Raw genomic sequence first — 12,974 nt, forward strand, 5'->3', positions numbered from 1 at the left:
CCTGTAACTATTTACTCATGCCATCAAGAGTGATAGTTATTGGGGGCAGAGAAAACATCTGTAAATTTGCTAACATTGCAATGCGGGCTTGTTCAAATCTATCTTGGAATACTTGTGTAGCATAAACAAAACAAGATGTAAGCAGAGCATATGAATGCTGAGACATGGGCTCTTCCAGCATCCTTGTCTTGTTTATGCTATGCTAGAGTTCTTTGGCAGGTTCAACAGTAGTTGCACTTATCCACCACATAAAGCATTAGTGTAACATAGGCAGTAGTTTCGTAAACAGGATGGATCTCAAGGTAATGCATTTTTATGGCCTGAATATTTACTCTTACTTCAAGGAATGCCGCTTGTAGTGATATACATTAGCTATTTTATGCCCTGTGGACCTACCTCAAGATTATTTGTGATATTCACTGTTCCAAAGCTCTCTATCTGGACACCATTTGCCACTGGATGTTTGGACATTCTGCTTAAGCAGTTTTGCTTGTATACTGCCAGGTGTTTCAGCAGAGACTGATATTTTTGAGTATAAAAAAAAATTATTTTTGAGATGTTTCACTTTTGTTCAATGACTTTCATAATTTTATATATTTACCTCATGGTTTACGGCTATGCTAATCTCATCATCATTCCTTTAGATATTTTTTCAGTTCATGTTTTGATGTTTACTGCCACAGATGGTTTGTAAGGCATTCTTTGAAAGTTCTTAGACTGTCTTCGCTAGCCTTTTGGATAGATAGCCTGTTTTGTTTTACTAGTGCGCAGATTATTTCCCTTTGTTTTATGCATGTCTTATACAAGTTTATCTTTGTGTGCTGCACTATACGTGGTCCTTCATTCCACTACATTGGTAGGCATTGCTTATTTACTTAACCTTGTTTAGTTCTTCTTCTACGTGTATGTTTTTATGGCCTGTCCCAGAAGCCACTTAACTAAATTTTTTTTTTATGAGCCTCCGATCAAAACGCCTGGTTGCTGAAACGCTGACTCTCATTACTGACTTGCATGGACGTAAGTCATTTGCAACTTCCTCCACATCACGGTGACTGTATTTCAGTTTTCTTTACTTTAGGAACAATAATGCCGGAAGTTTTTTTTTCCTCGTTGACACTGTTTCTGCCTTCAAGTGAAATTTCTAGAGCAGCATTTTTCTTTTCTGAAACCTTTGAGTCTTCAGCTGCGATGCAGTCTTACCAGTGGTAGTACATGCAAATTTCTCAAGTGTGTGAAGGAAATTTAATTATCTCCAGGCTCACATTGAGATTAATAAAGTGGGAGCCACGTGGAACGTTTTTCCAATGTATTTGTGTCATTGTGTCGCCCAGAGTTGGAGTTTAACTTCTTCTTTTGTGGCAACCACGCTGTAGCTGTGCCTGAAATATGTCGCTGTGGTTGCCACCAAGTAATGCAGGGGCAGCTTTTAAACTTCAGATATGCCAGCATTATTGCCCTGCGTCGCAGTATAAATTCACTGCACCTTGGTGATGATTTAACACCAAAAAGACACCCTAAATGCGTTTCTGGGCATTGCTCTTTTTAATAACTCTGCTAGCTTGCATTTGTACATTCAGACATCTATGCTATTGGGCGAAACGCTGGAATTAGAATAATAAGTAAAACTATAATATGAAACTGTAAATCTGGCGACACTGAACCAGATAACTACTCTTGGCGGCATTATTCTGTAAGCTTATTTGTGTGCAAGTTTTATAGTCTGATGTTTGAGCTTACATAGACACTGTCCAGTATGGCTGCAGCCCTTGAATTCTCTAAGTGCACAATTACACTCGCTGCTCTGTTGGGTGATGGATACACCTTCAATTGTGTGCTTCTTCTCTCGTAGTGCTGGTTGTGCCTTCTCCTTAAGTTTTGCATGTGTCAAAGCACGTTTTAACGCTGCCACTGGGTGTTCTCTCCAGCAGGGCATTTCTCAGTGTGATTATGGTAGGGTCAAATGGTGAGAGATTCCAGTCTGTCTTTCGAGTATGTGACAAGAATCTTTTTCTTGTTTTTAAAACAGCTGTGATGGTTAGCAGCTGTGGCTTGTTATTATTCACGCTGGTCACACATTAAGGCTGGATTTAAAAAAAAAAAAGACATTCGTACAGGTAACGAAGCTCTGCTTGTATTGTCAGATACCTACATGTCTTCCCAGTCCTTTGCAAGCTTTCTTTTTTACCTATGACTATTATTTTCAGAGTAGCTATGAGATTTTGCAGCTAGAGCTCATTATTGACCACTTTGATCGCAGATAAGGTGAAATTAGTAGCCCTTCTTCGTGTGCATACATAGCTAGATAATTGAAATTGACAGGCAGATTTCAGTAAAGGCACATCTTTGTGGTGCACTGTAACTCAGTCACTGAGCGTTTTCAGTTTTACTTGATTAGAGCAGCACGCATTCTCTTGCACAAGCTGGTATTAGTCTCTGTTATTACTGTTAATTTGCCATCCTTATCAAACATGTTCATGGGCTCATGGCAGACGTAGCTGCACAAAACCGAACCATAACATATGAGCCTAGTGCCTTGCACCACATTTGCATAGTCATAGTCCACTCAAATAAATCCTGTTAGGTACAATGAGGTCTCATCCAGCACAAAAATACCTTAATGATGTTTTACATTTGTCATAAGTACAAATTTGTTGCCCACTGGTGTCAGTGAGAAACATTTCAGATTTTTTTTTTTTTTTTACATCTGATTATTAATTGTATCCTTGCTGGTTATACTGAGGTTCAACTTGTAGGGTGCTGCCTCTTCCCACAAACTGTATTAGCATTGTTCATTTTGTCTATTTGCACAGGAGGTGTGGACTGTTTTTTGAGTCTTCCATTATGTGCTCAGCATAGTCTAATGTCTAGAGCATGCTCAATTTTTTTTACAGCAAATAGCCACATTTATAACTTGTAAACATATGTTATATTGGTTTTAAATAAAATGTCGGAAAGGAAGCTAGCATCACGGTGTCATTCTTGTTGTGGGAAGCTGCAGTGAAGAATAAGTTACACTTTGTGCTGAGCCATTTGCAGCAAAAAAAATCTGCTCAACCATTTGAGCTGTAACATGACGCACCTTCTAGAAAGCTCAAGTTGACTATAATATGCAAATCATTGTTTTTGTTATATTCTTGGCGAACATTCACTGTAGGTAACTAAAGCAGACTCTAAAATGCATGACACAGAACTTTATTTAGGATATATTCTAGGCAAGCGTGCACCTAAGGCTGTGCTGACTTTGAAGTATATAGCTTTGACTTAAGAAAACATTCTCTCAAGCTCGCACTACCTGTCATGGTATCCCAGTGGCTATGGTGTTGCACTTGAGCTTGAGGTCACGGGTTCATTCCTGCCACTATGGCCACATTTCGATAGGTGGAAAATGCAAAACCGCTTGTGCACGCAGGTTTAGGTGCACATTAAAGAAGCTGAAGCGGTCGAAATTATTCTGGAATCCTCCAATACTGCATGCCTCATAATGGTATTGTAGTTTTGGCACGGAAAACCCCAGATTGCGTTTTTTACCTGACGCCGTACTTCTGAAATGTGGGCTTGCTGCATTAGTGGTTATGTCCAGTTACAATGCTTAAAACTGGTGTAGAATTCAAACATTTGTACAACAATAATAGGTGGTGCCCAAATCGCATCCTCCACCAATGATTTCCTCAGAGTAACAAAAAACAGTACCGAAAAGCCATGCATTTGTGTATACTGCAAGCTTCTGTTGCCATCAGAGGGTCTGGAAATAAGTAATTTCCACCGTATTTTGGGCATGGCTCCCCTTATTAATACTCGCACAACCTAAGCCAGTATAGGCAACTGACATGAGCCTGCTAGCAATGCTATTTTGCAAAGCAAAAGCTTTACTGACTGATACAGCATCTAAATAATGCATAATTACACGTGGAATCCATTCTCTATAAACGCCTAAGTCTGGGCAGTAAGACCTATTTGTTAGCTATTCTGATAGGTCACTGAAAGGCTGCATTTGAAAACATTCACAGATGTGCTAGTTCCCACTTCTCGTCAGATTCCTAGATACACGCTGAAGTAGTATAAACTGGGCAAGCACAAAATTGCTTATACTCTTGCCATCTTTGCCTAAACTCTTGCATGCTACGAGCTTTATCATGTACCGGCATAGCTTCTAAATTTCTCAGCAAGAGCTATTGGAGTTGTTGAATAATGGGAACTATATTTTAGAGTGATCATTTATCATAGCACAATAGCTGACATGATGTTACTGTAAACAAAGAAACTATGATTCTGCAAGGTTTCTCCTTGTCTGTATTCTAAAAACTACTATATAAAAACACGTTAAGTTATACCATCTTTTCGTTCTCTTCGTTGAAATCAGAACTATTTCACTGTAATTGTATTCTAGGTCAATGTAACCTACTTTATTGTTTGTAATAACAAGCCTTTGTACATTCTGAAGTGACATGCCTTTCAGGCATTATTTCATGTTTTTGTTAAGGAACTACACATTACTGCAAAAGTTGTTTAAAACAGGGTGGAAAGCCATCATAGCTTTTCATCTATCCCTATAACTATTTATACATTGTATTGCAGAATTTTGCAATGAAACTGGTTGGAAGTATGCTCACCAACAAGTTTGTTCTGCCACGTCTGATAAGGCCATCACACAGTGCTGATTTCAGACTGTTCCCTATCTCACCCCTCTTCCACAGTCCTCCTAGGCATCTTTGCAGGCTTGTGTAAGCTCCATGCTACGGCTAGTTGCAAAGTTGCTAGGCATCTACCGTATTTACTCTAAACTAGCTTGAACACAAATATTAGTCAACTCTTATATATTGAAGTCGCAAACAAGTGAAAAATAATTCAAATATAGGTCGGCCCATATCTCTTTAGAATAACGAAAGCCTTTGAATATGAAACACCGTTATTTACCGTAAGCTCAGCTACGAACTTGTGCTAGTCGATGCGGAAAGCTACGTCCTCGTCGGTAGAGAAGTTGGTTGTGTCGCAGGTGTCCCCGGCACCCCTAATGACGTCTCCCTTAGTGACGTCAAGTGTGTTGGATTGCAGCATTGCTTAAAGCCAGCCTGCGATAATCTCCAGACTGGGTTCAACAGAGGGAATCTATTAGCTCGGTACTTTTGCTAGCTTTGTTCAAGAATATAGGTCTTTTTTTTTTTTGGTCATAATTATAGGTCGATAGCTTATTTTGGATAACATTTTTGACAAAAAGAAAGGTAGACCCATATTCAAATGAATGCGGCACAAAGCATATTGCAAACTCCAATGAAAAATATTTTCGTGTAGAGCAATCCAAAAAAACACTCAAATGCCATGTCCACTGCAGGTAAAGGAATGCTTGGTGGGAAAAATTACCACACACGCCATTGCCTGCATTCTGGTGTAATCACTTTCCAATCTTTGCTGCCATTTTCTGCTGAGTCATTGTGTTGTTGCTCCTGTGGCTACTCCAGTTTTTTGTCACCATCCAATAGCAGATTGTCCTTCTATTGCATTCAGCCTGTTTTTGATGCCTCGCCTTGCGTTTTAAGCTTTCATCATGCAATGGGGATGAAATGCAAGAACTCCCATGTACCGTGCATGGGGTGCACGGTAAAAAAACCCTAGGTAGTCAAAATTTAACTAATGCAAATGATTTTAGTTCTCATCATGGCATCAGGTCGTGTGATCACAGCATACAGTTGAGAGCAAGGGAAGCGAAGTGTGCTTAGAGTTGTCAAAACTAGGTGATAAGTACATGCACCTCCTGCTGCAGCAGCTTTACCGATGTCTTTCTTTATGCCTGTGGTTCCGGTTATCGATAATTATTCCATTATCAGCACCATCATTAATAACTGGCATTGTGGCACAAGTAACCACTTTCAGATACTGCTAAGTTATGGTTTTCTTGATGACTATGGTATTCCTGTTAAGGAGGAGGGCTGGCTATCTCAGATATATTGCATTATTAATAAACTGCTCATTTAAACCTTTCATCTTTCCTACCTGTGTCAAGAGTCATTCACTTTTTTTGTTGTATTTCTTTGGTTTATGCACAAATACAGTTGAGAAAGAAAAGCAGTGGCAAAAGTTTTACAATAGCAAATTTTTAAAATGATATTTCACCAAATTTTCTTGACAGTGTCTCATCTGCTAATGTATTGGCTAACGATAAGGAATCGCAGATGGCATAAAAAATTATACCAGAGCTCTTCTATACTGCACCCAGAAATTTCTGGCTCTCACTTTTCCGTTAAAGTCAGTCAGTGTTTTTTGACGCAGACAAAAAAGCTGAGCTCATGGCTTTTATGCGTCTGTTTTATCTTGTGTCCAGGATGGCTGTGTGTTCTTCGTCAAGTACATCACCTGCCAGGGCGGCCCAGTGAGCTACGGAATGCCAGGAGGTGGGGGAAACAGGAGCTACGACAACATCTGAAGATCTGCTAAATTAAGAAACTTTCAAATGAGATGTTCGTTCACAGGTTGAGGGGATGTTTGGCAGAACCAAGTTGTGTGAGCAGAGCAATGATTGCCTAGGTTGCAAGGCTTTCAGCCCATGTATCTCTCCAGGTTCGCCATGGAAATTTTCTTGTGCCCTTCCTTTTTTTTCTATTTTTTTTTTTCATGCACGGCGCACCCATCCCACAGAATCCACACATATTCACGTGCAAGTTTGATGTGTGTGCTGAGAAACTCTGTTGGCAGACTGAAACTACACTGTGTTTGAGTTAGTTCTGCATTGACTGGAGCACTGGAGAGTATGTTAGTATATTTAATCTCTAAATATAGCGAATTTCATGTATGTGGCCCTTTGAGATTAGGCGCCTTGCCACATATTTTTTAGCACAAATATTCGCGATAGTACGTACCATTCTGTTTAAAATAGTGTTTTTTGCATGAACTCATTTTTGTTTGGCGTCTTTCAGGTGTGCAATATTGTTATGTTGTCATGTTTGTATGCGCGTGTGCTGTTTTTACACAACTCATGTGGTGTACGGCAAGTGTAACGCTTGGCTGCACATAATTCATGGGAGATGACTTCTCGTCCATCAAGTGCCTCTGATGCTGCCCAGCTGGTTCCTAGATCTTGTCAAGCTGTACACCATCTTCAGCAATGTTTTTGATAGTGATGTTGCTGAAATTAAATAAATATTGCGTTACTTAAACCAGGATAGCATGTACACATTCTGAGTCCTTGGTGCCTTATTGTAGCAGTCCAAGCATCTGTCTAGCTGTCATCAGCTGGTAATGATTTCGTTCTATGTCATTGTCACGAATACTCATTGAAATATAGGAGCAATTCTGACTGCAGTGGCAGATATTGAGGAGACCGTGCACTGCAGTTTGCAAGGCCTCGAGGGACTTCACACTTAAGTGCAGCCTGCACTAATGTGACGGCCTTAAGTGAATGGAAGCATAAGAAAAATGGGCTAGTATATTTTTGTACAATATATTTAAGGATGAAAGCTAAATGTGTGACTGTATTAGTATTGAAAACATATATGAAAAGGAATAAAGGTGCCAAACACACAATCTTGGCATGATGCATATAGGGCTCTAGCAATTGAGCTTACAGTGACAGCTGTGGCTCCGTTGACCGTTTCCTTCTGTTGTATACAGGTGGCCAGAAAAGCTTATTGGACGTGTTGCGCAACACACATTAATGTCAGCTTCGTTTGGGCATGCCGTATTTGTCCTGATATGCAACTGTGTAGATCATAAAAACTACAGATTGAAACTTTGGATTTGAAGGTATCCCATACCCCGTAACCTATTGTGCCTGACTGTATATATGTAACTTGGTCGCTCGTCTCTGTAGAACAACATCCGCCTCCACCAGTGGCGTAGCCAGAAATTTCATTGGGGGGGGATCATGACAGCTCAGGCTCCTACTCGTGGAATTCGTCGAGCGATCACATACATGAATAACTGCGCTGCCATTGCCAAAGCTGCTGCAAATGAATTCTTGAACGCTACGCATTATCAAGATAAGTAAAATCTGTATTTTCTCGTAAAAGAATATACTCGTATATACCAAAAATTGTGCCCGAAATAACTGATATGAATGGTTCCATGCTTTTTGTCTATTAATATGTAAAGAAAACATCACACGAACTTTACAACCATATAAGTTCGAAACCAGCAAAGCAGTGCATGCCGCTGATATGAAAAATAAACACACCCATGTACTTAGATTTAGGTGCACGTTAAAGAACCCCAGGTGGTCCAAATTTCTGGAGTCCCCCACTATGGCGTGCCTCATAATCGGGAAGTAGTTTTGGCACGTAAAACCCCATAAAAAAAATCTCCCGTGGGAGTTATCTAAGCGATATGTAAGCATTTGCTACTAATCACGTGTTTTTCGTTGTCGTATGCTGTTGTGGTTTGTATAATTGCGAGAAACTCCGCTAAAGAATTGTGAAATAAAGAAGCGCAGTTGCAGCACCGAAATGCTGAGAACAGCATGAGACAACGAAGAGGCAAGTACGGTTGTGTAGCAAAGTTCATTCATGTTATATGATGGCGCGTTTGGAGGCTGCTGCTGCTTCGTGGAAGATGAGCACTGGCCGATGCGCGCTGTAGTACGTGACGTAATTGAACGGTGTCACATTTGGTAGACGTACGTAGACATGGTTGATGACGGTGCGTCCTCTCGATGCGAACCATTATGAACAGTGATCAATGTTACTCCAGCTGCGGCTGCGTGGCTGCGCACGCCCTATCTTCAAAGCGATCTTCGATGGGGGACAGAATGCGCCGAGTACTCATAGCTTCCTATGCGCTCTGTTATCGCCGCTTAGTTTGCGTTGAAGCGAGAGGCAGCGCGAAGATCAGTTCGCTCGGTGTTGTGGGCCCTGTCTTGAAAGCGATCTCTTCTTAGTAACGTGACGGACGGATGCGTTTCGTCGTTGGTTAAGTACAGAAATGCTTACGCAGTTAATACTGGCAATCCTCAGAGTGCCGTAAATACGTCATGACACATTATGTGGTCAAGTGGGAGCATTGTGACATTTCGACAGTTGTTCCGACTCGCTCGGTCGCCTTGTATAATAGTTTTTGGATCTCTTGTGACAGCATAGCGGATGACTGAGCGAGCCGGGCGACTCAAAATGTTGCACTGTCCTGCTTCCATGTGACCACCTATTGTGTCATGACGTCACAAGACAGAAGAAGCGAAACCGACACTTGTTATAGAAGAAAGGTTAAAATATTCACGGCGCTATGAGGCTTGTCGGTATTTCTTTTCAAGAGTTCAGAGTATTCAGAGTAAACAGAAAATACTGAAAATTATGCGTGGCGCTGCTATCACAAACACCAGAGACCATTATATCGTATGTTAATTACAGAATATATAAGATAAATATATGAGGGTCCCAAAGTACGAGACTGCAACGGGTCCCTCGTTGAAGGTTACAGTTAAACAATGTAAGGATTAGCAACAGTGCGAACCATAGAATAAATATATCAAGTAAGAAATAACGGTAAGCATAACGGAATATAGAAAGCAAAAAACACATGATAGCAAGAAATGAAATTGAGAAATAAATACTGTATTTAAGAACATACATCTAGTACAACTCAAGCAAGAAAGTCAAACTTAACAAATAGTCCTGAAATGAATTCTTCAATGACATTAAAGAAAGTGGATATTAGAGACATGGGTAAATAATTCCATAATGTGGTCGCGCAGAAGGGTGATGGTGATTTACCATATTTAGTTGAAGCCTTAGATAGCAAAAAATTACTGTTAGCAGCTAATCTGGTACAGTTGGTATTTACTAAAAGCTCAGAATCAATAATATTGATAGAAAGTTGATTTTTTATTTGTTTATACAACAAAATTAGATTGAACAGAAACAAGTTATTTATAGTAAGGATGCTGTTGGAACGAAGAAGAGCATAGGCGCTGTCGTCGCGTTAGATTGTTGTAAGTTTGCGCATTGCGTGTCCCATCGTTCTTTCCTGCGCCCGTGTCTTGTAGGCGCAACTCTGTGCATACTTATGGCATACCATCAGACCTAAATAGATACCTTAACGCTTATAGTAATTCTTTGAGTCTGGTGACTGACACAGGTGCCTAGGGCCAACAATGGAGTGGTGGCAAAGCTGATTGGACGCATTTACCACTACCACTTTGAGGTTGTCGAAAGTGGTTTGCCATTTTCGAGTTTCCCATATCTGTAAGGCTATGCGCGCTTCTGCTCAATGGCCATGTCATATATAGGTCGTTGCGCCTTGTGTAACGTTATCGCTGACGTTGCTTAAAGGGGGAGGGGGGGAGCCGGACAAAATCTTCGGTTTCGAAAGTTACTGGAGAGAGAGCGATGTATTATGCAAGATTGTAGGTTCCCTGTTGCATGCAGTGGAATAATATTTAGCTAGCGTGTTTACGACAAAATTGTGTGCAGGTTGGAACATTTTTCTACCATGTTTAGAAAGTGCTTCAGCAGTTCTTAAATTAAATGACGACTTGCAGAGAAACCTGAGTGCATAGATTGTACACTTCTTGGCAATTAAACTCAAAACAGTGTCATCGCATGTGTAGCAGAAATCGCATGCAAAGCCTATACGCCTCGTACGCCGCCTATAAAGGCTAAAGGGACTTTAATAGAGGCTAACGTCCCTTGATAATTTGGAAGTAGCGACACTATGAACTCTGCCGCCGCCGCGCCACCTCCTCGCCTCCTCCTCGCCCCTTGCGCGTCCCCCCGCGGCAACCAGTTTTGCCCCCGTTTTTCTGCACGACGATTGGTCTCCCTGCCCTTGGAAACGCGTGGATCTTGAGTTTTGCTTGTGTTTTTCTTTTTCGTTCGCGCCATTTTCCTCCTGAGCAAGGCTGGCACGGCGTTTTAGCTCGCCGTCGCGAACGTTGTACGCTGTGTTTCCTGCTCTGTGTGCCAGCGCTATGCCGTGCTGTTGCGCATATAACTGCAGCAAGAAGCCTGAATATGGTTATGCCGTTTTTATGATACCACAAGGAAAGCGTGACGGCTTGCGCAGGAAGCAGTGGCTGCATTACATTGGCCGAAAGAACTTTGTTCCGACAAAGAACAGCGTTGTTTGCGAGCTGAGGCGTCTTTCTTATAGCTCGTTGCAAAGCATCCCGTAATGCTGCATTTTTTTTTTTCATTCTTCCGGCCTGTTCACCACCGTTTTTGTTGCGGTTGTCCTCAGTATGCTTAATATTCTGGGACGGCTCTATCACCTCGCACGTCGTTAACTCTTGTTATTCAGTCGGAAGTGTGGTTTGCACCCTGAAAAAGATAGTGGCAAGTATACCCGTGGTATTGCAGGTGATCAGCGTTAACTAAACATTCAGTTTTTATTTTTAGTTTTAAGGCGAAAGCCTTTAGATCTCTGTTTCAAGTTCGCGTTGTAAACGAAGTATCACGTGACTCAAGGAAGGCCAGAGGTGACACAAAGCATGTCCACCCCTATATAAGAGAATGACTACCCAAGTTAATTAATGAATCATTAGTGATTGACATAAGGTGGATTAGGGAGGATTAAGGTTGATTAGAGTGTATTAAAGAATAAGGTGGATTAGAGCGCATTAAGAAGGATTAAGATACATGAATAAAGATTAAGGTGGGTGGAGGTGGATTAATGCGGATTATGGTGGATTAAGAAGGGTTGATGAATGGGTATTAAGACCGATTAGGGTGCATGAACAAGGATTAAGGTGGATAAAGGTGAATTAGGGTTGATAAAGGAAGATTAAGACCGATTAGGGTAGATTAAGGTGGATTAGGGACCATGGAGCTGGATTAGGGTGTATTAAGGTAGATTGGGCCTATTAAGCAGTATTAAGTTAGATTAAGGTGCATGAATAAGGATTAAGGCGGTTTATGATGGATTAGGGTTGATAAAGGAGGATTAAGACCGTATAGGGTAGGCTAAGGTGCATTAGGGGCGATGTAGGTTGTATTAAGGTGGATTGGGAGTATTAAGGTGGATTAGGGTGGACTAAGGAGAATTAGGGTGAGCGCATATTCCCCCCTCATCTTTTAAGAGGTTCAATACTTACAAGCATTTGTCTCGCAAACCATATTTATTTCAAGGGTATCTTCCACGTCTCAATAATTTCTCTTGTCGTATTCGAGTGCTGATTGCCGTGTTATAGTTTGTAAACGAAGCTTTCCCTCAAGTCTAAATATTTTAAGGCAGTTTGTCGTGTGCGTATCATGGCCACGCACGCTTATATCGCCTTCCGTTTCTCTACCACGGTTGCGCTTTAAAACCACGGCGCTGCAATTTTGCTTCAGAGACTTTCCTTTCCTTCCTTCTTCTCCGCCCTTAAACTGGCTCTCTTATCTACTACACGCAGAGACAAAGCAACAGCGCGCGCATTAGATCCCATAGATGAGATGAATATTCACAATTATTATTAGGGTTATAATTGTATTCGAGTGCTATCGTTTGTTAACGAAGCTTTCCCTCAAGTCTAAATATTTTAAGGCAGTTTGTCGTGTACGTATCATGGCCACGCATGCTTTATCACCTTCCGTTTCTGTACCACGGGTGCGCTTTAAAACCACGGCGCTGCAATTTTGCTTTCCTTTCCTTCCTTCTTCTCCGCCCTTAAACTGGGGTTCTTAACACGCAGAGACAAAGCAACAACGCGCGCATTAGATCCCATAGATGAGAAGAATATATATATATATGTAGAAAATTATCAGTCATAGCTCTCGTAGTATAGCCCTCTGGGCCGTTTCCTTTTTTTTTTTCTTTCGAAAGTAGTCCTATTAGGGTTATTATAGTTACACGAAGGTATTTCGCCCTCATCAGCAACAGTCCTTGAGATAGTTATTCTGGCGGCTAGCTTCCCACGCTATGCATGCCGCCCTCGCACCTGGTTAAGCTGTTCCTAGACGCTAGAGTTATACTATGTCCGCGCAACCTTGAGCGATCGGAAAGCGCGTTTTCCCCTCTTGGCCGGCGGAGAACGGAGGCTTTGTTCCGGCCGCAGAGCCCTCCACGTCTCAGTAAGG

At 41.4% G+C, this 12,974-nt stretch overlaps 1 protein-coding gene across 1 annotated transcript in view; it reads left to right on the forward strand.

Moving 5' to 3' along the window:
- LOC126543919 (cation-dependent mannose-6-phosphate receptor-like) overlaps nt 1-7,515 on the forward strand; it is a 29,954-nt gene extending 22,439 nt beyond the window's left edge. Inside the window, exon 6 of the mRNA XM_072287240.1 lies at nt 6,317-7,515. Coding sequence (XP_072143341.1) covers nt 6,317-6,418 — 102 coding nt within the window. The 3' untranslated portion in view covers nt 6,419-7,515. The remainder of the gene's footprint in view (nt 1-6,316) is intronic.
- Nucleotides 7,516-12,974: the final 5,459 nt, after the last annotated feature.

This window comes from Dermacentor andersoni, chromosome 3 (genome assembly GCF_023375885.2).
Source record: "Dermacentor andersoni chromosome 3, qqDerAnde1_hic_scaffold, whole genome shotgun sequence".
In the NCBI taxonomy this organism is placed as follows: domain Eukaryota; kingdom Metazoa; phylum Arthropoda; class Arachnida; order Ixodida; family Ixodidae; genus Dermacentor; species Dermacentor andersoni.